The sequence below is a fragment of the Mustela putorius genome, unplaced genomic scaffold (assembly GCF_011764305.1).
Source record: "Mustela putorius furo isolate JIRA1106 unplaced genomic scaffold, ASM1176430v1.1 tig00003972_pilon_pilon_pilon, whole genome shotgun sequence".
In the NCBI taxonomy this organism is placed as follows: domain Eukaryota; kingdom Metazoa; phylum Chordata; class Mammalia; order Carnivora; family Mustelidae; genus Mustela; species Mustela putorius.
Window position 1 is genome coordinate 15,492,601 of NW_025422115.1, and position 21,550 is coordinate 15,514,150.

Genomic DNA, 21,550 nt, shown 5'->3' on the forward strand with positions numbered 1-21,550 from the left:
GCCCTCAAGACAGGAGCTACCTGTCCCTTGTGCTTTATTCCCTCCCAGCTGGGGTCCCAGAGCCAGCATGGTCCTTGTCATAGACTCAAGAGCTCAGCTAGTCTATTTGCCTTATTGAAAACACAGTAAAACCGAGGCCCAAAAAGGAAGAGATTCACCACAAGTCAGGGTGAGGGAGCGCAATGGGCTGAGAACTCAGGCTCCTGCCTCCTCCAGCCCTTACTTTCTCCCCACTTGGGAGCCTCCTGCTCTTTCCTAGCCCCTGTAGCCTTGAAGCCCTCTGTGTACCGCTTGAGCTCAGTCTCTTTCATCTGGTCCCTAAGGCTTCACCTTGATACAAAGTCTGTGAAGCTAGAGGTCAGAGGCCTGGGGTCTGGGCCTGGCTTTGCTTCTGATGCATCCTGTAGTCTTAGCTTTTCCCTTACCCTGTCTCCCAGGACAGAGACTCCTTCCCACCTGGAGCCCCAGTTTACCCACTGACTAATTAGGTCCTGATATCCTAGGACCCCTGACAGGCTTTTGGTCAGCTAGGGAAGCACACATAGCCTTGTTCAGTATAGGGAAAGCAGCAGCCAGGCTCTAAGGGTCTCAGGGCCCTGCCAGTCCCCTGGAACTGAGCTGGGCTGAGCTGAGAGCCAGAGAGCTATCTGCAGTTTCCCTGTAAAGCGTCTGTCCTTCCTCCTTGGCCAAGGGCTGAGAGCATCCAGCCACCACACCCTCTGAAGCTTGTAAAATTACATCCCTCTCCTTCACCCGTTCCAGTGCACGCCCATGCTGACACTTTGACCTCCCAAATAATTTCCTCACCTCCTGTCTCCACTGTCTCCAACCCAGTCCAAATTCTGGTCATCAAGCCTGGGCTGCAGACGTAGCATCTCAACTGTTGGTCCTACTTCCAACCTGGCTCATCTCCGTCCAGTCCTTCTCTGCTCTGCTACCAGCATGGGCCTTCCAAAGTGCTCATTTCAATCAGCACACCACTTCCTCCAGCACTATGCCTTCTCTTCAAAAGATTTTAGAGGCTTCTTGTCGCTTTTTTTTTAAAAAGGCTAACATCTTATCACATCTTACTGTGGCTAACGGGCTGTGCCTGGAGTGGACCCTGCTGATCTCCCCAGCCTCTCTCACCTCCCAGTCCTCTGTCTTGCAGACACACCAGGCCTTCCCTGCAACAAATGCCACCCAGGGTCAGCCCCTAGGACTGGTGTGGGAGATTTACTGCAGTGCAGCACACATGGCCCCCCTCACTTGGGGCCACTGAAGACTCACTTCCAAGCTGGGAGAGGCATTTCCATTGCAAACCACATAATAGAGTTTTAACATAGCCCTCACCATGCTTTACCTGAATGAGTGAATGAATGCATGCCTGCCTGCCTAGGAGAATTCCATACACTTGGGGTTCATATCTCTAGCCTAAACCTTGTTTTAATGTATGTGCCTATGTCTCTACATATGGGCTTGGGGCTGGGCAAGCCCTGGCCTCTGGCTGTCTGGCCTAAATTCCAGTGGGACACTAACGGGCAGCTCTGGATCAATTACAAGTTATCAATAATGCATCTGCTCAGAGTGGCCTAGGAGGCCATTAGCCTCCTGGCCCTGATGAGCAGCCTTGGAGAAAGTGGGCTATGTATGCCCATGGGAAGTTCAGATCAGCCTGGGTAAGAGGGGCTTCTAGCCCCCGTGGAGCTCAGGAGGGTTGCCTCATCAGCCCTATGGGACCTCTGAGAACCTGCTGCCAGAGGGGTGGTTTGACCTCTCTCCCCATGGTCAGAAGGCCACCCCACAGAAAGCCAGCCTCACTTTCTCAGCCTCTGCAAATAATAGACCCATTCGAGTACTGGGTTCTTGAAGTCTAGAGTCAGAGCCTAGACTAAGAGCAGTGTTAGGGCTCAGTATGGGATCAGGCCTGGGACTCAGTGTGTGAGCAGGTGTAGGGTTCACAGCATAACTATGGTTGGAGCTCAGTTTGTGACCATGGTCAGAGTTTAGTGTGCGAGCAGGGTCAGGGCTCAGACTTTGTCTCATCTTTGGGCTAGGATTGGGGCTCCGTCTGAAACCACAGAATTGAGAAAAGCTAATTAGTTCATGCATTCATTTATCTAACAATATTTATTGAGTGCCTTCTCTCTACCAGGCAACAAAACAGACAATACCCCTGCTCTTGCAGAGACTATATTTTATTAAGGGGTGAAGGGCTGCGGTCATGGGCTGGAGCTCTCACTCCTGGGGGCCAGTTAAGTACACTTCTTCCCAGCTCTCCATGACATTGTGTTGGTAGTTTGCAGTTGGTCTTGGAGGGGTATCTACACCACAGAGGTTAGTATGAACTACTCATCAGGGTTTGTTTGTTTGTTTTTAACCTGTGTACTATCACTGAAGTAAGAGAGGGAAAACCAATAGGCAGTCCTTATAGAAAATGGTAGAATGACCACACATATTTATCTGATCTTCTTTCCCAAACTCCACTAAAATGATAATTTAAAAACTATAAACACATAAGAATTAAGAAAGTGTCCCTGAAAGGCCTATTCATAACAACCAAGAGGATAGAGATTTCAGTGGATTTGAGGAAAATGGACAGAGGATGAGAAAGGGGTAACCAATCTACCAGAGTGGAGAAATTATAACGAAAGAGCATAGTGAGGGAAATGGGCTAATTCTCCCCTCAAAACCCCTGAGAGTTGGGGTGAACAAACCGGAAGCTGACCAAAGGGAGAGGGGTTGGCTAAATGCCTGTACACACAACATTTGAGCCCCCTAGATGCCATCCCAATCCTACACAGCCAAGAAACCACATCTCCCCCACTGTACAGGAATCACAGAGGTTTGTTCTCTGGAGAAACTGAACCAGAGGGCTCTGCAGGTGGGCCCTGGGTTAGAAAAGAGCCTGGGGAGAGGCGCAGGGCTGAAACCAAGGATTCAGTGGAAATCCTTCCATGTAATAGAGGGTTCCTTTACCCCATTCCCCTGCCCGGCTCCCAACACAGAGGCAGCCAGAGGCTGATGGGTTTTCTGAAAAACTGAGTGATCCTGGAGACAAAATATGTGGACAGTGACATTGGGAGGTTGCCCTGATGTCAGTCTGCTGCCTGGCGACCCTAATGTTAGTGAGTGGTTTAATTGTGCATTTCACTGACACCAAAAGAAAAATATTAAAATAGATTTTAAAATATCAGAAGGTGATAAGTATAATGCAGAACATTCAAGAGGCTGGTGTGACAAAGTACATGGATGGCTACCTTGGGGGGATGGGGGTCAGGCTGAAATGGGCAGGGCCAGACGGTGCACCTGCTTTGTAAGTCAAGGGTAAGGAGTTGGGTTTTCTCCCAACTGAGGTCTGTAGACAACGTGAGGGTGACATGATCTGATCTAGGTTTGTGAGAATCCCACTGATTCCTACTGGGGATGGTAAAAGGCTGTAGAAGTTGCAGTTGCCCACGTGGTGGAGGTGGAGGGGGGTAGACAGGCTTGGGGTAGCACTTGGAGGTGGAGCCGGACACGGGGACAGACTGGATGGTGGGGGAGGGAAAGCAAGGAAGCAAGGGAGGTGATGACATTTTTGGCTCCAGCTAAGATGAGATAAAACCACGTGAGGAGCAAGTTCTTGGATATAGTGAAGACTCCTATTCTTACCAGGTTGAGTTTGTGATTCCTATCTCCCAATTCTGTGTTGCTGTCAGGTAGGAGTTGGAGGTGTGAAGCTAACTTTACAGGGAGGGGTCAGGGCTAGACGCTGACTATCATGAGCAAGTAGGTAATCTAGGTAGGGATCCCAGTCACTGGGCTTCCCTGGGACCACCCTGCATGTGCACGCAAGCTCCTACACACCTGTTTCAGGCCTTCCGGGTTTACCAGCAGGTTATGCACAGCGATGCAATGTGTGCTTGGAGCACTAGGTGGCAGTGAAAGCTCTCCTGGCCGCTGAACCCACAGCCAGGTCCTTCAATGTCCGACCGGAGCTGTCTTGGCCCAGATGGCCCAGAAAGGTCCCAGAGTGTAAACAGCCATTTCAGCCACAAACCCAAGAAGCATCTGGGAACCTCTTTGGTTCCCCAACAACAAAATTAACCAAAATCAAAATGTGTGCAGTGTTTTACACAGCCCTTACATAGCATTCATTCATGTCCTTAAAGAGATCTAGGGGGCGAGAACCCCTTACTATACAGACAAGGGAACAGAGGCCACAGGGCCAGAAAGTTGCAGAGCGGGGAATGGAGCCCAGTCCTTTCTGAACACCTCGTAGGAGAGGGAAGTGGGTGTTGCTGGAAGACAAATGGCCAATGGACAGACAGCCCAGGGAGCACAGGATGCCAGGGTGGGCTCCCAAGGCTGGTTAGGCTGGCGCTGTTTGTTCCGGGGCATGCGGTCTTCCATTCAGCATCCGTCTAAGACCCCTGACTATGGCTTTCGCTTTGACAAGCACCATCTGGGTCACACATTTAGGCAAGGAACCAGAAAAAGATTCCAATCCAGGTTTTCCGATCCCTCCTTCAGCGCCCTTCCCACAGACCATGGCCGTGTTTCCTCTCATGGCCACCTTGTCTTCCCAATGCAGCGACACTGTACAGTATTGCAGGAATGAGACACAGTAACACGCTGTAGTACTTGGAGAAGACTCCAGAAACGGCTCTTGCGACCCAGATCGGTGTCACTGGAGCCCTGTAGTGCCCACCCCACCCACCCTGCAGACGCTCCGCGCACACCTTCCGGCCCCTAGGCTCAGGCTCAGGCTCTGGCTCCAGCTCCGCCCGCCGCCCCCCCGCCCACTCCCCCCCCCCCCCCCGCTCCCACTGCTCCTCTCCTCTTGCAGTTTGAGATCCGGCAGCTGCGGGCACACCTGGCGCAGCAGGACCTGGACCTGGCTGCGGAGCGCGAGGCGGCGCTGCAGGCCCCTCACGTGCTCAGCCAGCCGCGCAGTCGCTACAAGGTGGTGGAGGCCGGCACGTGGGCGGAGGAGAGGACGGCCGAGAGCGTCGTGGAGGAGCTGCAGCCTTCGCCAGGTGAGCCCGCCCACGGCCCCCACGGTCCGGCCCGGCCCCAGCAAGGGCTCTGTGCCGAAGTGCCTGCGTCTCGGGGAGACTGGGGCGGGGCTCCGATGGCGGGGTGGAGGGTGCAAGACAACCTTTCTGAGCCTGGGAGCAAGCATTTAGCCAAGATACCTCGACCCAATCTCCAGACGATCCTAGTGACTTGTACCCATTTCATGCCTGTGGGTCGCTGGTGTGCTTTGCATGCGTTATTTCCCCGGTCCTCCGAGCCAATAGGAAGTATGACTTGACTATTTGTGGATGAAATAAAAGTCGTAAAGGCGCATCACCAATAAATGGCAGAGCTAGGCTTCAAGCCAGAGACCTGAGACCCTTACTGGACCGCGCAGCCCTCAAGGGCCCAGAGAGGAAGTCCAGGCCTAGGGCCACGGCCAGTACGGCCCAGAAACCTGTCTTGGCACTGGTAGTGAATGGATGGATGGCGGGTAATGTTAATGGAAATGGGAGCACGGGGCATGACCCAGGACACTGAATAGAAGGCCGGCGGTGTCACCTCAGACCGGGGACTTAATCCTCTGAGCCTTGGTTTTGCTAGCTAACAAATTCGAACAATGCAGAGCTTTCCTCACAGGGCTGTTGGGAGGCTCAGGAAAGCCTGTGCACGTGGCCTCCGGAGCTGCAAAAAGCCCCACAAATGCCAGGTATTGTTTTGTGATGGGGTGAAAATACCAGCACTTGGGGACGCAGATGGGTCAGGTTTGGGTCTTCTCAGGCTTTCAGGAGGCTATGTTCTCACAGGCTCGGGCCAGGGATCTACCTCAGCTCAGTGGCATCGGGAGCCAGGCAGGAGGCAGGATCTGTGCCCGCCTTAGGGCCCCAAAGGGATTCTGAGTGCTCCCAACACAGACCATCCCCCAATCAGGCACATTTCCTGTTCATGTCTGAGTCCTCCCTTCCTTACTTGCACCTGAAAATGTTACCACTAAAATGATGGGTAAGGGGTTATTTCACGTTACTAAGAAATTCTTTTAATTATTGACCTCCCCTAATAATTCAGAATAATTCACCTTTAAAGGTAAAGGTACTAAAGTTTATCAAACCCATCCGAGGGAAGTTTTCACAGTGTGAGCTGGTTGAATCCTCACACCTCCTTTGTCTCCTGTGGAGCAGGAAACTCAGACCCAAAAAGGTCAAAAGAATTTCACAGGGTCACACACTGGAAATGATGGTGCTGAGCTTGGAACCCAGGCTGTGGGACCCTAAACCAGAGCTTGGTCAAGGGCCCCTTCACCTTCCCATGCCATGTTCCCCTTGCCAAAACAGCCAGGCAGGGCTGGGCAGTTGGGAGGCGGGAGGCTGGAGCCCCAGACTCTGCTACTCCACAACTCTATGACTTGAGGTTTAGTGTTCCCTTCTGTAAAGTGGACTCACAGCTCCAGCTCTGACTGCCTCTAAGGAAACATGAGGAAGCTGATGGGTGTGAGGAAGCTCTGGAGAAGGCACTGGGAATGACTTTTGTGGAGTGGAGTGATTGCTATTATGATCTTCTGAGAGACCTTCACACCTCAAAACTGTAGAATTTGAGCACTGGGAGAGACTTCTTGGAGTCCAGCCGACACACTAATCCCATCTAAAACTCTTACTGGCCTCAGTTTACCTTCCTTTAACAGTAGGTGCTCCAGCCTCCCAGGGAAGCCCACACCAACTCAGCTTCAAATGGCTCTGCTTATTAGAAAGTAGTCTTCAGGCACACCTAGGTGGCTCAATCCACTAAGCGTCTGCCTTTGGCTTCAGGGTCCTGGAATCGAGCCCCACAGCCAGCAGGCTTCCTGCTCAGCGGGGAGTCTGCTTCTCCCTCTCCCTCTGTCCCTCCCTGCCATTCACGCACACACACTCTCTCTCTCTCATAAATAAAATCTTTAAAAAAAAAAAAAAAAGTAATTCTCAGACTGAGCTGAGGTCTTGCCCCTAGGTACCTACCTCTCCCACTTGGCTGCAGTTTTTACTCATTGGTGTGGGCTGAGGCATTCTTTCATTTTATTCTTTTATTGAGGTATATTTGACACACAATGTCACACTAGGGCATCCTTTTGGAGACTGGCCGCTAAGTGTTTTCTCGTCCAGGGACTGTCACTACATTTCTACACCTATCCTCAGGGGAGAATCTCCCCAGGTTTTTGCTGTTTTGTCCCTCCTTGAACATTCCACTGTTTTGGTTCCTCTTGGAGTGATATCCAGAACAAAATGCAGTTCTTGGGAGCTGCAAGACCAGGGTGGAGTGCTAAGGGGCCACTCTTGCTTTTCTGTTCTGAACCAAGACCCCTTAGATGTGGCTTCCAGGTGGGAAAAGAAGGAGGCAGAGTAAGACTGGAGAAAGCTGGGTCACACTTGAAGCCCACTTAGGGTCAATTTGATGTCACCAACCAGGATGTCACTGGTTTGTGCTCACCCTCTTGGGGGTCAGAACGGGTTGGGGGGGGGGTCTGAACATGGCACTCAGGCCTCCCAGAGAGATGCCAAACCTGTGCCTCTGGGAGCAGCTGCAGATGCCCCTCCCATCTAGTCCTGGACCCCCACCCTGGCCTCCTTTCTCTCTCCTGTGAGACCCCCACCGCCCCCTCTTTGGATGCACACCTGCCCTCCACCAGTCCCAGTCTGTGCCGCCTGCCCCATACATTCCCCCGTGTGCCTCTTGGGCCACCTCCCAGCCAACCTCTAGAGCCATCAGTAGCAAAGCCAACACCTCTGAGGCAGAGGGCAGAAGCGGGGGAGGAGGGCAGCAAGTGGTGAGGGTGATTCACAGCCTCCTGTGGGCCCAGGAGAGAGGGCATCTCCCGGCTGATTTCTCTTTGACCAGGAGCTATGTCCAGGGAGGGATTTCCATGACATTAGAATTATGGCCAGCAAGCTAGGGGTGCTCCAGGCCACTCTGGGGATGGAGAAAGGGCAGCATTTGTTTCTTCTGATGACCATCAGGCCAGTGAGGGCTCTGAAGTCCACCATGTCACAAGCGTGCACAGGCAGTCCGGGGATTAACCTGCAGAACTGAGCAAGAAGTGACAGGAGCTTGGGGAGGAGGCCGTGCTGCGGGAGAGCAGCCCCAAAGGGCGGGCAGAGTGCCGAGGGGTTCCTGAGGTTCAACAGTTGTCAGCAGGTCAGACCCAGACTAACGCCGACCAGCTTCTGTTTAGACTTGCTCTAGCACAAATCATTTTTAAAACCCAGGCTGCAAAGTTCCAGGCTTTGGGGCCTGCCAAGTTCCCGGTGGCCCTGTGTGGTCATTAATACTTCCCTCCCAAATTTATTAGTCTTGAACCTAGCCCATAATTTATGAATTACACCCGCCGGTGAGAGTGCTACAGGGTGCACTGTATATCACGGCAAACCCCAGAGTCCCTCTGTGCTGCCCTGGCGCTCACAGAAACCCTCAGAGTTGCCCCAGGCCAGCCGGTCTGGGCTTCCCCTCTGCCAAGCAGAGCTGGCTCTGATGTGGACCCTAGGAGGGGGAGGCCCATGTGCTGTGGAGACCAATTGGGGTTTCTGCCACCACTGGCCTCCTCATGTTCCTCAAAAAATTAAAAATAGAACTTCCATAGAATTCTACTTTGGGGTATTACTATCCAAAGTAAACAAAGGTACTAACTTAAGAAGTTCCCTCACCCACATTCATTTCAGCATCTGTCATAATAGCCAATGTAGGGCAACCACGTGAGTGTCCAATGGTGGATGGATGAAGTAGATGGGGTGTATATACAAGTGGAATACTACTGGGGGACCCTGAGGATCCAGAGGATCTCCAGAGCTGTCGAGCTGGACCAGGAGGTCCTCGCATGAAGTAGTGAGGCAGCTGTCAGGGCAGAGTAGGCTACAGCAATCCTGAGGAAGGTACGAGAGTGGAAAACTCAGGCTGGGTTTGAATCTCAGCTCAGCCTTGAACAAGTGACTTAACCTCTCTGAGTAGGACTGGCTTCATGGTTGGGTGACCCTGGGTGTCCCAGCCTTGAACTTGGTTCACTGCTCTGCTGTCACCCTCCTGAAATTCTTAATGCTTTTTTTTTTTTTAAATGTGTAATTGACATATAGCATAGTACTTTCAGGTATACTGTGTAACGATCCCATACTTATTTATATGGCAAAATGATCCTAATAAATCTAGTTAACATGTTACAAAACAGTCACAAAGTGTTTTTCTCTTGATGAGAACTTTTAAGATTTACTCACTTAGCAATTTTCAAAAATGCAATACATCACCACTAACTGTAGTCACCATGCAACATCATATCTCCAAGCTTATTTATTTCATAACAAAATTTGTACCTTTTGAATCCCTTCACCCATTTCACCCAGCCCCCACCTCTAAAACTACCAGTGTGTTCTCTGTGTCTGTGAGCTCCGAGTTTCTTGTTTTTGTTTAGTTTTTAGATTCCACATAGGTGAGCTCATACAGTATTTGTCTTTCTCTGCTTGACTTATTTCACTTAGTGTAATGCCCTCCAGGGCCATCCATGTTGCAAGTGCTGTGATTGCTTTCTTTTTTTGTGGCTGAATAATATTCTGTTGTGTGTGTGTGCATGCGTGTTGTGTGTGTCCATATATACCACATCTTCATCTGCCCACCACTAGACACTCACGTTGTTGGCTGTTGTGATAAATGCTGTAATGAATGTGGGGGTGCCTCTTCTCAAGTCCGTGTTTTTGTTTACTTTGGATAAATACCCCAAAGTGGAATTCTTTTTTTTTTTTTTTTAAGATTTTATTTATTTATTTGACAGAGAGAGCTCACAAGTAGGCAGAGAGGCAGGCAGAGAGAGAGGAAGGAGGAAGCAGGCTCCCTGCTGAGCAGAGAGCCCGATGCGGGACTCGATCCCAGGTCCCTGAGATCATGACCTGAGACGAAGGCAGCAGCTTAATCCACTGAACTACCCAGGCGACCCGCCAAAGTGGAATTCTATGGAAGTTCTCTTTTTCATATTTTGAGGAACCTCCATACATTTTCCATGTGGTGGCAACAGTTTGCGTTCCTCCAACAGTGCACGAGTGTTCCTTTTCTCCATATCCTCGCCAGCACTTGTTGTTTCTTAAGGTTTTGATTTTAGCCATTCTGACGAATGTGAGGTGATATCTCATTGTGGTTTTGATTTACATTTCCCTGTGATTAGTGATGTGGAGCATTTTTTCATGTGTCTGTTGGCCATCTAGATGACTTGTTCGAGAAAAATATCCAGATCCATCCACTTTTTAATGGGTTTGGTTCTTTTTGCTGTTGAGCTGTAAGAGTTCTTTGTACATTATGGATATTAGCCCCTTATCATATGACTTGCAAATATCTTCTGCCATTCAGTAGGTTGACTTTTTGTTTTGTGGACGGTTTCCTTTGCTGTGCAGAATCTTTTTAGTTTGATGTATTTCCTCTTGTATACTTTTACTTTTATTGCCTTTGCTTTCGGTGTCAAATCCAAAAAAACCACTGCCAAGACTGATGTCAAGATGCCGACTGCCTATGTTTTCTTTCAGGAGTTTTAGGGTTTCAGGTGTCACATTTAGGTCTTTAATCCTTTTTGAGTTAATTTTTGTTGTGATGTAACATAGTGGTCCAGTTTTCTCAACACCATTATTGAAGAGAGTGTCCTTTCCCAATTATATATCCTTGGCTCCTTTGTCATAAAGTCATAAATTAATTGGCCACATATGCATGGGTTTATTTCTGGGCCTTCTTGTTTTTTGAACAAGGGACCCCACAATTATGCTGCTGGTCCTGTCTCTGAGCCCCAGTTTTTCCAGAATAAGAACAGTAGCAGAAGCATATCTTCTCTAAGAAGTATTGGGCTTTTGGTCATAGACACAGCCCTCATGCATGGCACACAGCAGGTGCCTTCCTGTGAGGGCTGCTGAGGCATGGGCAGCAAAGTGGAGTTAGGAAGCAGAAACCCCAAACTAAGAATCAGGGCTTCCGTCTGAGCATTGGGGGCTGTGTCTGCACAGGATGTGGGGTCCTGGCACCCCACCCCACAGCACAGCTCCTCCCACCCCCTCCAGGGGCCCCAGCTGACTCACACCCTTTCTCTCAGCCTCTGCCTTGCCAGGCAGGTTGGGGCTCCGCCCAAGGGGCAAACACAGATAATGAGCGTTGCCATGACCAGCACTCCAAGGGCTTTGGGCGGATTAGTCAGGATGCATTTGCAGAATGCTTTCACCCCAGGAAGAAAGGCGCCAGGCAGCCAAGAGCAGCTGCAACAGCCGCCACAGAAGGCTCAAGACTTTGGGGTCTGGGGGCACCTGGGTGGCTCAGTGGGTTAAAGCCTCTGCCTTCGGCTCAGGTCATGATCTCAGGGTCCTGGGATCGAGCACCACATCAGGCTCTCTGCTCGGCAGGGAGCCTGCTTCCCCTTCTGTCTCTCTGCCTGCTTGTGATCCCTGTCAAATAAATAAATAAAATCTTAAAAAAAAAAAAAAAAAAAGACGTTGGGGTGGGTTGGGAACACCGTGGGCCAGGATTCAGAGGGGTGAGGAACAGCCCCAGGCTAGACTTGACGTTCGTTATCTCAGTAAACCTCACAGCTCACCAGCATCCAGGTGTTTCATCCGCATTTTACTTGGGAGGTAGCTGAGACTCAGGGTGCCTAGGGATCTGCCTGGGACCACAAGGCGGCGGGTTTGTCCGGGAGCCTATGTCCTGAGCTCCATCCTCAGTGTGGGGTGGCTCCTCTGTGGTCCTGGGGTGCCTTGGGGCTGAGTCAAGACAAACCCTGGAGCAGGGGATTATTCTTAGGTGAAAGGTGAGCAGACCCCCTGTGGAGGCTCAGTGGTGTCCTATTCCTTGTCACAAGCCTCTGGACTTGCTTCCCCTCCTTTCCCCACCAGTCACTAGTGTCCAGGCAGGTACCAGTGACCGGGAACAAGGCTGTGTGTTGTAGGATGACACGGCCTCACAGAGGGTGAGGTGGACGGTGCCGGGAGACCCTGCAGGCCTCTGACCCAGACACGGTCATCCGTCCTACCAGCACTATCGAGTGGAGGCTGCCGTGTGCCAAGCCCTGTGGGGAGTGCGAGGAAGATGCCAAGTAAGATGAGGCCCCTGCCCTCAGAAGCTCTCAGCCCCTGCCATGGGTGGGGACATGACCCCAGCCCAATTGGTCTGTTCTGGAGAAGAGAGCCTGCTTGAGGCAGAGAGTGGGGAAGGCTAGTGCCAGCATTGCTAGAAGAGTCTGGGCAGGCCTTGCTTTCAGATTTCTTCTTTTTAAGATTTTATTCATTTATTTGTCGAGAGAGAGAGAGAGAGAGAGAGAGAGCACAAGTAGGCAGAAGCAGAAGGGAGAAGGAAGCTCCCCTCTGAGCAGGGAGCCTGATGCAGGACTCGATCATGACCTGACCCGAAGGCAGATACTCAAACATCTGAGCCACCCAGGTGTCCCTCAGATATGTGTCTTTAAGCTCATTCTGAGGCCCCTGTGTGGGTCCAGGTTTGGAGCAGAGAGAGCACATGCAGCCTGGACAAACGTGCAGTGGCCACCTGGGTGAGATCCGGGCTCAGTGTCATACATATCCACAGAGCTAGTGATCCCATTCATTAAACCCGCAGCCGTGACAAGAGTCCAAAGGGGAATGCATGAGGTCTGACCTACAGTTGGACCACTGGACCACAGCAGAGGCATCAGGGGTCCCTGGACTAGTCACAGACTTGGTAGGAGTTGGGCTGTTGGTAAAGAAAGAGAGCACCGCGTAATGACCAGGGTCCCAGCCTGGGTGGGCAAGGAAACCATTCACCAGAAGGAGGTGGAGGGAGAAACTGAGCTCTGTTGCAGACATGAGGCGTCAGAGGTGGCTTCAGGTCCTGCAGGAGAAGTTGTCTCGTTGGCCAGATCAGCCAAGAGCTCAGGAGAGATATCGGGCCTGGCCTAGCTGGTTTTTTTCAATGGCGTGGATGAAGATGGGTCATCCTTGGTTAGCACGGAGCTAGGAGGAAGCTTTGATCCCTGCACTGAACCAAGATTAAGAGTGCTCCAGAACATACCAGTCCTCCATGGGGGTGACACAGCCAACTGTGGTCAGGGCTTGGTGTGCCCTGCCACCGCACCAAAGCCCTGGTGGCTCATGAGTCCGCAGAGTAGGGCGGTCGCTGTATGCACAGGGAAGGCACTGGGCTGCATGAGGGGGTGATCTCGCCAGAAGATCTGGGGAAGGACAGGTCTCCTGAGTCACCCTGGCCTCGCAGGGCAGAGGTGAGGATTAAAGAAGCGTGGTGTGTGCCAAAGCCAAGGTGTGGCGCTTGAAAGGCACAGTGAATGCTAGCTCCCTCCTGGGAAACAGACAGTGGTTTCCCAGAAGAGACTCTCAGGAGGGCTTTTTAAGGATCAGAATGTCTGTCACATAGATGGTGAAGAGCAGGAGTCTTAGCCCTGGGACCTGTGAAGGCAGGACCACTGTCCGCAAGGCTTGATTAAATGAAGATGAGCTGTTTGACCAAGGCATGACACCCTGCGGAGGCCCTGATTGTGTGCCTCAGAGGCAAGGAGTCCTGGCCTGGGTACCCCGTGCGGGGTGGGGCACGCTGAGATCCTACTGAGCACAGACCGACAAGAAGCTGCCCACAGCTGGTTATCCCAGCTGTTCAACAGAGAGGTGGGCGCTCCCTTCCAGGTACACAGGCCGGGGTAGAGAGCCCCCAGCAGGAGGAGTGAGCGATGCCTGCCCAGGTATGCGGGCCACAGCCTGGGACCTCTGGTCCCCTCCCGCACTGGTCTCACCCCTCTTGGAGCTGGCGGAAGTATCGTGAGCCCTCCAGCCAGGCCACATTAGGATCTGCTCCTCGAGAGCCTCCCCAGCCCCTGGTGGTACAGAGGAAGAAACTGGGGCCCAACAAGGGAATACGGCCGGCTCAAGCTCTCATGGCAGCAGCACACACGGACAAGAACTAGGATCTGGCTTATTTTGTTTTTGTTTTTTTTTATTAAGATTTGCGGTTTCCCTTTTTATAATTTTTTTTTTTTATTGAAGTGCAGTTGACTCACAATGTCGCATTAGTTTCAGGTGTACAACAGTGATTTTACAAGTTTGTACGTTGCGCTGTGCTCACAAGTGTGGCTGCCATCTGTCACCATACCACACAGTACCACACATACACACAGTATCATCGACTGGATTCCCCGTGCTGTACCCTTCATTCCATAACCAGAAACCCACAGCTCCCACCCTGCTTTGCCTGTTTTCCTATCCCCCAGCTCCTCCCATCTGGCGGCTACCAGTTCTCTGTATGTATGGGTCTGTTGCTGCTTTTTGTTTGTTTATTCCTTTGTTTTCTGGATTCCACCTGTAAGTGAAGTGATATGGCATTTGTCTTTCTCTGACCTAGCATGATACCCTCTGGGTCCCTCCATGTTGCCTCAAAGAGCATGATCTCATCCTTTTTTGTGAACAATATTCCAATGTGTGTGTGTGTACGCGCGCGCACAAGCACGCGCGCACGTGCGCACATTTCTGTGTACCACACCTTTATCCATTCATCTACGGATGGATACTCGGGTTGCTCCCATATTTTGGCTATTGTAAATAATGCTGCATTAAACATAGGCGTGCATGTATCTTTTCCAGTTAATGTTTTCATTTTCTCTGGGATCAGGTGGTGAAATTGTAAGGTAGCTCTGTTTTTCACTTTTTGAAGAACCTCCATACTGTTTTCCACAGTGGCTGCTCTGGTTTGCATTCCCAACCAGCAGTGCATGAAGGTTCCTTTTCCTCCACATTCTTGCCAACACCTGTTGTTTGATTTACGTTTCCCTGATCATGAATGACATTGAGCATCTTTTCATATGTCTGTTGGCCATCGGGGTGTCTTTGGAATAATATCTGTTTAAGTCCACTGCCCATGTTTTAATGGTGTTTGGGTGGTTTTTTTGCTGTGGTGGGCTATGAATTTTTATATATTTTGGATATTAGCCCTTATCAAAAATAATTTGCAAATATCTCCTCCTATTCAGTAGTTTGCCTTTTCATTCTGTTGATGGTTTCTCTTGCTGTGCCAACACTTTTTAGTTTGGTCTAATCCCGGTAATTTTATTTTTTCCTTTGTTTTTCTTGCCTTAGGAGACATTTTGAGAAAAACATTGCTATAGCTGACATCAGAGAGATTTCTGCCTGTGTTCTCTTCTAGGAATTTATGGTTTCAGGTCTCATATTTAGGTCTCTCATCCATTTTGAGTTTATTTTTGAGTATGGTGTAATAAGGCGGTCCAGTTTCATTCTTTTGCATGTAGCGGTCCAGTTTTCTGGGGTCTGGGTTTTTCTTCTTCACCCCAGGCCACCTTCTATGAGTAACTTCCTTGGGATGAGTTCTCATGTGTCTGTGGATAGTTAATAGTTCTGCCCATGTATACAAGGACCCCTCAGCCAAGGCCGAAGGATAATCCCAAGGGAAGTGACTAGAACCTCCTGTCTGGCCCAAGAGACCTGGTGCCACCAGCTCCTCTCACTGCTTGCCAGGAGCAGCTACACCAGCCTCCACCTACTTCCCAGGGTGACCTGCAGGGACAGAGAGCATTTACCACATGAATTATGAAGAGCCACAGAGAACTGTATGGCTGTGTGATTTGGAGGGCGCATTGCTGCCTGATCCTGGACCCAGGCCTAGGTCCCTCCCTCAACTCAGGCATTAATGCAAACCACATCTCTTACTGAAGGCATTTTAAGATCAAAAGAGGGCAAAAAAGGTTTTAAGAGCCAGGTCTATATTTGTCGCTACGCAGCCTTCCAGGGTCTGTGCTGATTGGCTTTTGGAGGGATGTCAGGTGTGCCAGGGAAGGCAGCCACAGAAAGCATCTGGCCCATTCATTTGCAGACCACCACTCCTGGGAGAATCGCCCAGGGGGGTGGGCTCCCGCAGACTTCTGTAGGAAAGGAAGGACTACACTCCTGTGTGTTGAGGGCGCAGAAGGCTGTGGGCCCGAGCCCACTCGGGAAGTCTGACATTTGTCAGCCTCTTTATCCTCCTTAATGGGTAAGCGAACAGAGGCTTAGAGAAGACCATTTAGCTAAAATGTGGTGGGGCTGAGGTTTGAAATTAGGTCTGATTCTAGTACCCTTTCAGGACGCTAGGACTCAGGGTAGACCAGTTGCTAAAGAGCAAGCCCTGAGCTCAGTCTGACAAGTTGACTCAGTGGAGTCAAGGGTCCTCGTTTTGTCACTCTCCAAACCCTGCCAGGTTCCTCCTAATTATCACTTGACCCTTATCCCTTCTCTCTGTCTCATCAGGCATCACCACCCGTCCCCACCTCAGAACCTGTCATCCTCACCTGGGCATCATTTCTGATCTTCCTGCATAAAGTCTGGCACCTTCTGAACTACTCTCCCCACAACCTTGGGAGTGAGTCACAGCTGGCCATGTTCAGACTTTCCTGTCATTCTTCACTGTCCTTGGGAAAAGGCCAAGCTCCTTGGGATGGTTTTCGGGGTCTCTGGTCATTTGCTTTTCCTCCCAATCTCAGGCCACTTGGAATTTCTCACTTCTTTCTCCCACTCCTTCTTTACTAATACCAAGAAGATGAACCAACATTTCCTTGAGACTCTCGTTCCTGTGTTCTCTCCTTGGACGGCTTTACACCTTGTCACGCATTATTCATGCAATAACGAATTACTGAGCGCTCACTGCTTGCTAGGAACTGTGTAGGTCGGGGGAGGGGGAGGGAAGCGCAGCCCCCAGGCCATCCCGGTACTGTGTGGGAGACAGGGTCCTCTGACGGACAAGCCAGCAGGCTATCGTGAAGAATCGGCCCCTGCAGCTGGCTGTGTCGGGCCACTAACAAGGGTTTGAGACTTTTGTACCAAGGACAGTGTTTCCAGACACCCTGAGAGCCCCGGGTAGACTCAGAGACTTGGGCCATCCAGGCAGGAAAAGCCCTGGGCAACTATTTCCTTATCCCTCATCTCAGAGATGGGGAAAATGAAGACAGAGAAGGAAAAGGCCCTGCCTCTGTCCTGTGTCAAGCTAGATACTTCATGAGGACCAGGGTCGCTGATGCCCAGTGCAGCCCAGCCCTGGGGCAGATCCCCCACTGAGGACTGGGAAGCTGCAGAGAGCTCCAGGAAGACCAGGACCTCCTTCCGTGGTGATGGATAGGGGTGGGGGTCTGGAGGGAGGGGCACAAACTGGCCACAGCCTGCTCTCAGACTCTCGGCATGCCGCCACGCTGCCCTTTCTGCTTCCTCTGTGAAGGTGCCGCAGTGAGAGATGACATGAACAGCTACGTCAGCCAATACTACAACGGGCCCAGCAGTGGTGAGTCTGTGTCCTGAACCATTCTACACACACCAGACCCCTGTGGCCCCACGCAGCCCCTAACATTGAGAATGGGGATAGCTTGGCCTGGCGTGCCCATCCCTTGGTGCCCGTGGGCCCATAACTGCAGACAGAGTTTAAGGTTCAAGTACCTGTAGCTTTGGCTCCCAGCTCTGTCCAGTGCCGGGGCTATGGATGTGAAGGTAGGAGTGCTCTGTGATCACTAATGAGGACAGCATGTGGGACCCTCATGTGGAAATGGGGCTGGAATCTAGAAATCTAAGAGACCTCAGTGCCTCTCAACCCACACCCCTCATGGCATGAGGACGATGGGGTGAGGTTAACAGCAGAGTTGGGCTTGAGAAGCAACAGTTATGGGGTATGTCCTTGCTTGATTTGTTTCATTCGTGCTCTGGAAAGAAGTCTCAGTGGTTCTCATTTGTGGGCAAGGTTGAGTTTTACAAGAATACCCCATTCTCCTTAGCCAATGTCTTGAGTCTCATAATTTGTCTTTGACAGTCCATGAACCCTCATATACTCCCTTCTGAGGCTAGAGTGTTACATTGTGTGATGTATAATACAGTGGATTGTTTTCTTGCCTACAGTGTCATCCCGAAAGAGCTCTTCTCTCCTTCTCTTTCAAAGCTGCATCCAATCTGCTGATATCAGAGACCACCATCTCTAGCTCAGACCCCCAGTGCACTCTCCCCACCACTTTGGGGAGAGACCTTGCCCCACTACACCCACTGTCATGCAGCCCCTTGGTACTTCCTTAAAAACCTTCTGGAGTGTCGTCTGTCCTCACCCTACAAGGCATCCTACAGGGGTGATGCAACCTGCTGAAGCCACAGCTCTGATCATGTCACTCTCGTTTGGGCCCCTTTTAAAACTATGACTCCACCATGAAGCCCAGATTCTAATCCTGTGCCTCAGGCTTTCTGAATTAGGATAAACTAGGCTATGCTGCAGTGGCAGATAATCCCAACATCTCTGTGGTTTAAATCAAAACAGGTCCTTGGCAGATGAGCCAGGGACGCTGCTCCCGGGTTGTCATCTTTCCTCCATCGCCTGGGGGGGGGGGGGAACAGCTACCCTCTGTTCGAAAACACTGCTCACTGCAGGCAGAGCACGGCTGTGTCGATTGCCACCGCTGATCAATCGCACGGATCATTGGCCAGCACGTGTCACATGTCCAGAGAACGTGGCAAGAGGAGGGCAGGGCATAACCCTCCCTGGGGCAGGGCAGCAGACACAGGCAGATGGGACGGCAGAGCCAGACCTCCCTGCCCCCCCCACCCCCCCCTCCCTGTAGAGCTTGCGCAAACTCCCTGCCTGCCATTTGGGTCAGAGCCGCCCCCAGCAGGGCCTACAGAGGTGTAGCAGAGGCCCAAATGTGACCAGCATCCCCTCCTTTGTTGCAGACAGTGGTGTCCCAGAGCCCGCCGTGTGTGTCGTCACCACAGCTGCCATAGACATCCACCAGCCCAATATCTCCTCCGACCTCTTCTCCATCGACGTGCCCCTGAAGCTCAGCAGCAATGGCACCTGTGCCAGTGCCACGTCCGAGAGCGCCTCCCGCTCCGCTCGCAGCTCCGTCACCCGGGCCCAGAGCAACAGCAGCCAGACACTGGGCTCCTCCACAGACTGCAGCACCGCCCGAGAGGAGCCCTCCTCAGAGCCCAGCCCCTCTCCTCGGCCACTGCCGCCGCCACCCCAGCAGCAGATGGCAGAGGCCACGGTCCAGGACCTGCTGTCCTCCCTGTCCGAGGACCCCTGCCCATCCCAGAGGGCCTTGGACCCAGCCCCTGTCACCTGGCCCAGCCCTGCGGGCTCAGCCCAGACCAGCCCTGAGCTGGAGCACAGGGTAAGTCTTTTCAACCAGAAGAATCAGGAGGGCTTCACAGTCTTTCAGATCAAGCCTGTCATCCACTTCCAGCCTGCTGCACCCACGCTGGAGGAGAAGTTCAGATCTTTGGAATCCAAAGAGCCAAAGTTGCACAGGGTCCCTGAAGCCTAGAGCCTCCCGGTGGGCAGGGTGGGAGGAGGGCAGAGAGTGATCAGGATGCTCTCCTAGGGCCCCGGAGGCCGCCAGGGGCCACACGCTGGGCCCAGGAGCCCACCTGGCCTCCCTCAGGGTGCTGCCTGCCTCCGGGGAGGTGTCACCAGGCCAGGGGGCCACATGCCTCAGACCTCAGAGCCTCGAGCTGGCATCTCCTCCGGCCCTGCTCAGGGGAGGGTGGTGCTCCTGGCTGGGGTCTTTTTAAACCATTTTTACAAAACCAGCCTGTGGCCCAGCTTCAGCAGGGTAGAGCGCAGGGACCAGCCCCGCCTCTTCCGTTGCCTTCGTTCCTGGCTCCCACCCTGGACCCCTGGGAACAGCACTGTGAGCAGGGGCTATTTAGCCCCACCCCCAAGCCGTCTTTTCCCAGAATCCTGGGTGGAGCCGACACAATCACAAAGACCACCATCTGAGCCTCTTTCGTCCGCCCTCATTCTTTCATTTGGCATGAGCATTTCGGAGTCTTTTCCAGACAAATCTAGTTTTCACCTCCATAGGACATAAGGGAATGAACCTGGAGGGGGGTGGGAGGGTGACAGCGGGTGGGGACAGCCGTTTTCCAATCTTGGCTTTAATAATAAAAACCAACTGCACTGAGACATCTGGTTGCCTGAGGTGTTCCTTTGCAATTGCTGGCCCAGGTAAGAAGCCAGCATGACTCTTCTGGGTTTGGGTTGGCCTGGCCTGATGAAGAGCCACCCAGGGAGGCCCCAGCCCCCTCCCACTGCTTCCAGGTTTCTCCAAAGAAGGACCCGTGGACCCCAGGCGGGAAGCTCTCACACTGCCTGGCCAGGCGACTGCGCCGATCTCTCCCCCCAACTCTTCACCCCCCTTCATCTCCCCCCCACCCCTTCATCTTTCCGAGGAAATAGCTCAGAATTCTGCCTTCCTTGCTGAAACTCCCACACTCAGCTCCCTGAGCCAAGACTCCATTTCTTGGAGTCTTCAAATTCCACAGGTCCAGGGCTGAAGGCAGTATCTTGCCCAAAGCCCGCTCTGCCTTCCAGGTTCCCAGCTGGGGCACCATCATCCACCCAGCCATGGCGTTGGTGTCTTTGACTCCCGTCTCATCCCTCATAAGCAGGCATGAAGCCTGGCCATTCTGGCCCTCAGGGCACCTGTCTTAGACCCCATTACAGCCTTGCTGAGGCCCAGGTACAGCCTCTGACTCCACGTCCCATGAGTAGTTCCTCCCAAGCTGAACCTAATCGGTGTCTCCCTTGCCAGAGAGCCTCCAAGGGGTTCTGTGTTTATAATCCCTATGTTTTCTTTTGTATTTACACCAAAGGGCAGACTTCATTTTAATTTCAAGGGCTCCCACTGTCCCAGCTGAACTCAGAATGGTCACAGCCCCTTAGCTTATTTGTCTCTCTGGCTACCCTCCCAACCTGTTCTTTGTTGCCTCTCTCTTCGGGTGCTTCTGTGTCTCGTTAGTCTCTCACTATAGGTCAGGGTGTCCTCGGGGCTTCTGTGGCCCCTTGCTCATTGAGACAGTGCAGTGATCCCATGGCTTGGCCAGCAGCATCTGCTTTCCTGCCTGCCTTCCCTTGGTCCTCAAAAGTAGGGCTCCAGAGCCACTTGGGAAAGATAGCTAAATTGGAAGATATTTCCACATGCGGGCAAAGAGCCACACCTTGATTCACGGGGAGATGAGCAGTTTGCACCCGAGCCTTTAGGGGAGAAACTGGAGGCATTCCGAGTCACCAGTGGCGTCATTACAGCTTCCAGTACCGAGCACTGTACGAAGACCTCTTCTCGGGCTCCTTGAATCCTGCCAGCAATCCTGTGAGCAGGTATTTCTAGCCCCATTTTACAAATGGAAGAACCTGGGGCTAAGAGAGGTTTAAGAGACTTCCCTGAGGTCAGACCCTAACAGGAGAAGCACCGGAACTGGAGCCCACACTCACCTGATAGTGTGCCAAGCTTTTGGAAGCAAGGTGGTCACCTGATGGGTGTGGAAGGCATTACTTGCTAATCTCTAGGCTTGCTAATCTCTAGGGCGGAAGCCACAGGGGCCTGTAATTAGTGGTCTGTGTCTGCTGGGCCAGAAACGGCTGCTGCCTTCAGCCAGGCCTAACTTACTGAGCTCCCACGAGTCTAGCTCTGAAGCTCATGCTGGCTACTCCAACGGGCTCAGGAGCCTGCCCTGCTCCAGCACTGAGACCCAGCCACCCGCCAGCACTCACCTCTGCTCTGGACTTCTCCAGAGAAAACCACAGGACAGGAAGAAGGGCA

The 21,550-nt window shown here is 52.1% G+C and overlaps 1 protein-coding gene across 3 annotated transcripts in view; it reads left to right on the top strand.

The window, feature by feature from the left end:
* Window positions 1-19,914, top strand: part of TMEM266 (transmembrane protein 266) — a 113,136-nt gene extending 93,222 nt beyond the window's left edge. For 2 of the 3 annotated variants that reach the window (XM_004758491.3, XM_004758493.3), the window contains 3 exons: window positions 4,811-5,000; window positions 17,194-17,256; window positions 18,678-19,914. In XM_004758491.3, the coding sequence (XP_004758548.1) occupies window positions 4,811-5,000; window positions 17,194-17,256; window positions 18,678-19,273 (849 nt within the window). In that variant the 3' untranslated portion in view covers window positions 19,274-19,914. The remainder of the gene's footprint in view (window positions 1-4,810; window positions 5,001-17,193; window positions 17,257-18,677) is intronic. The other variant, XM_004758494.3, reaches the window with a different exon arrangement.
* Window positions 19,915-21,550: the final 1,636 nt, after the last annotated feature.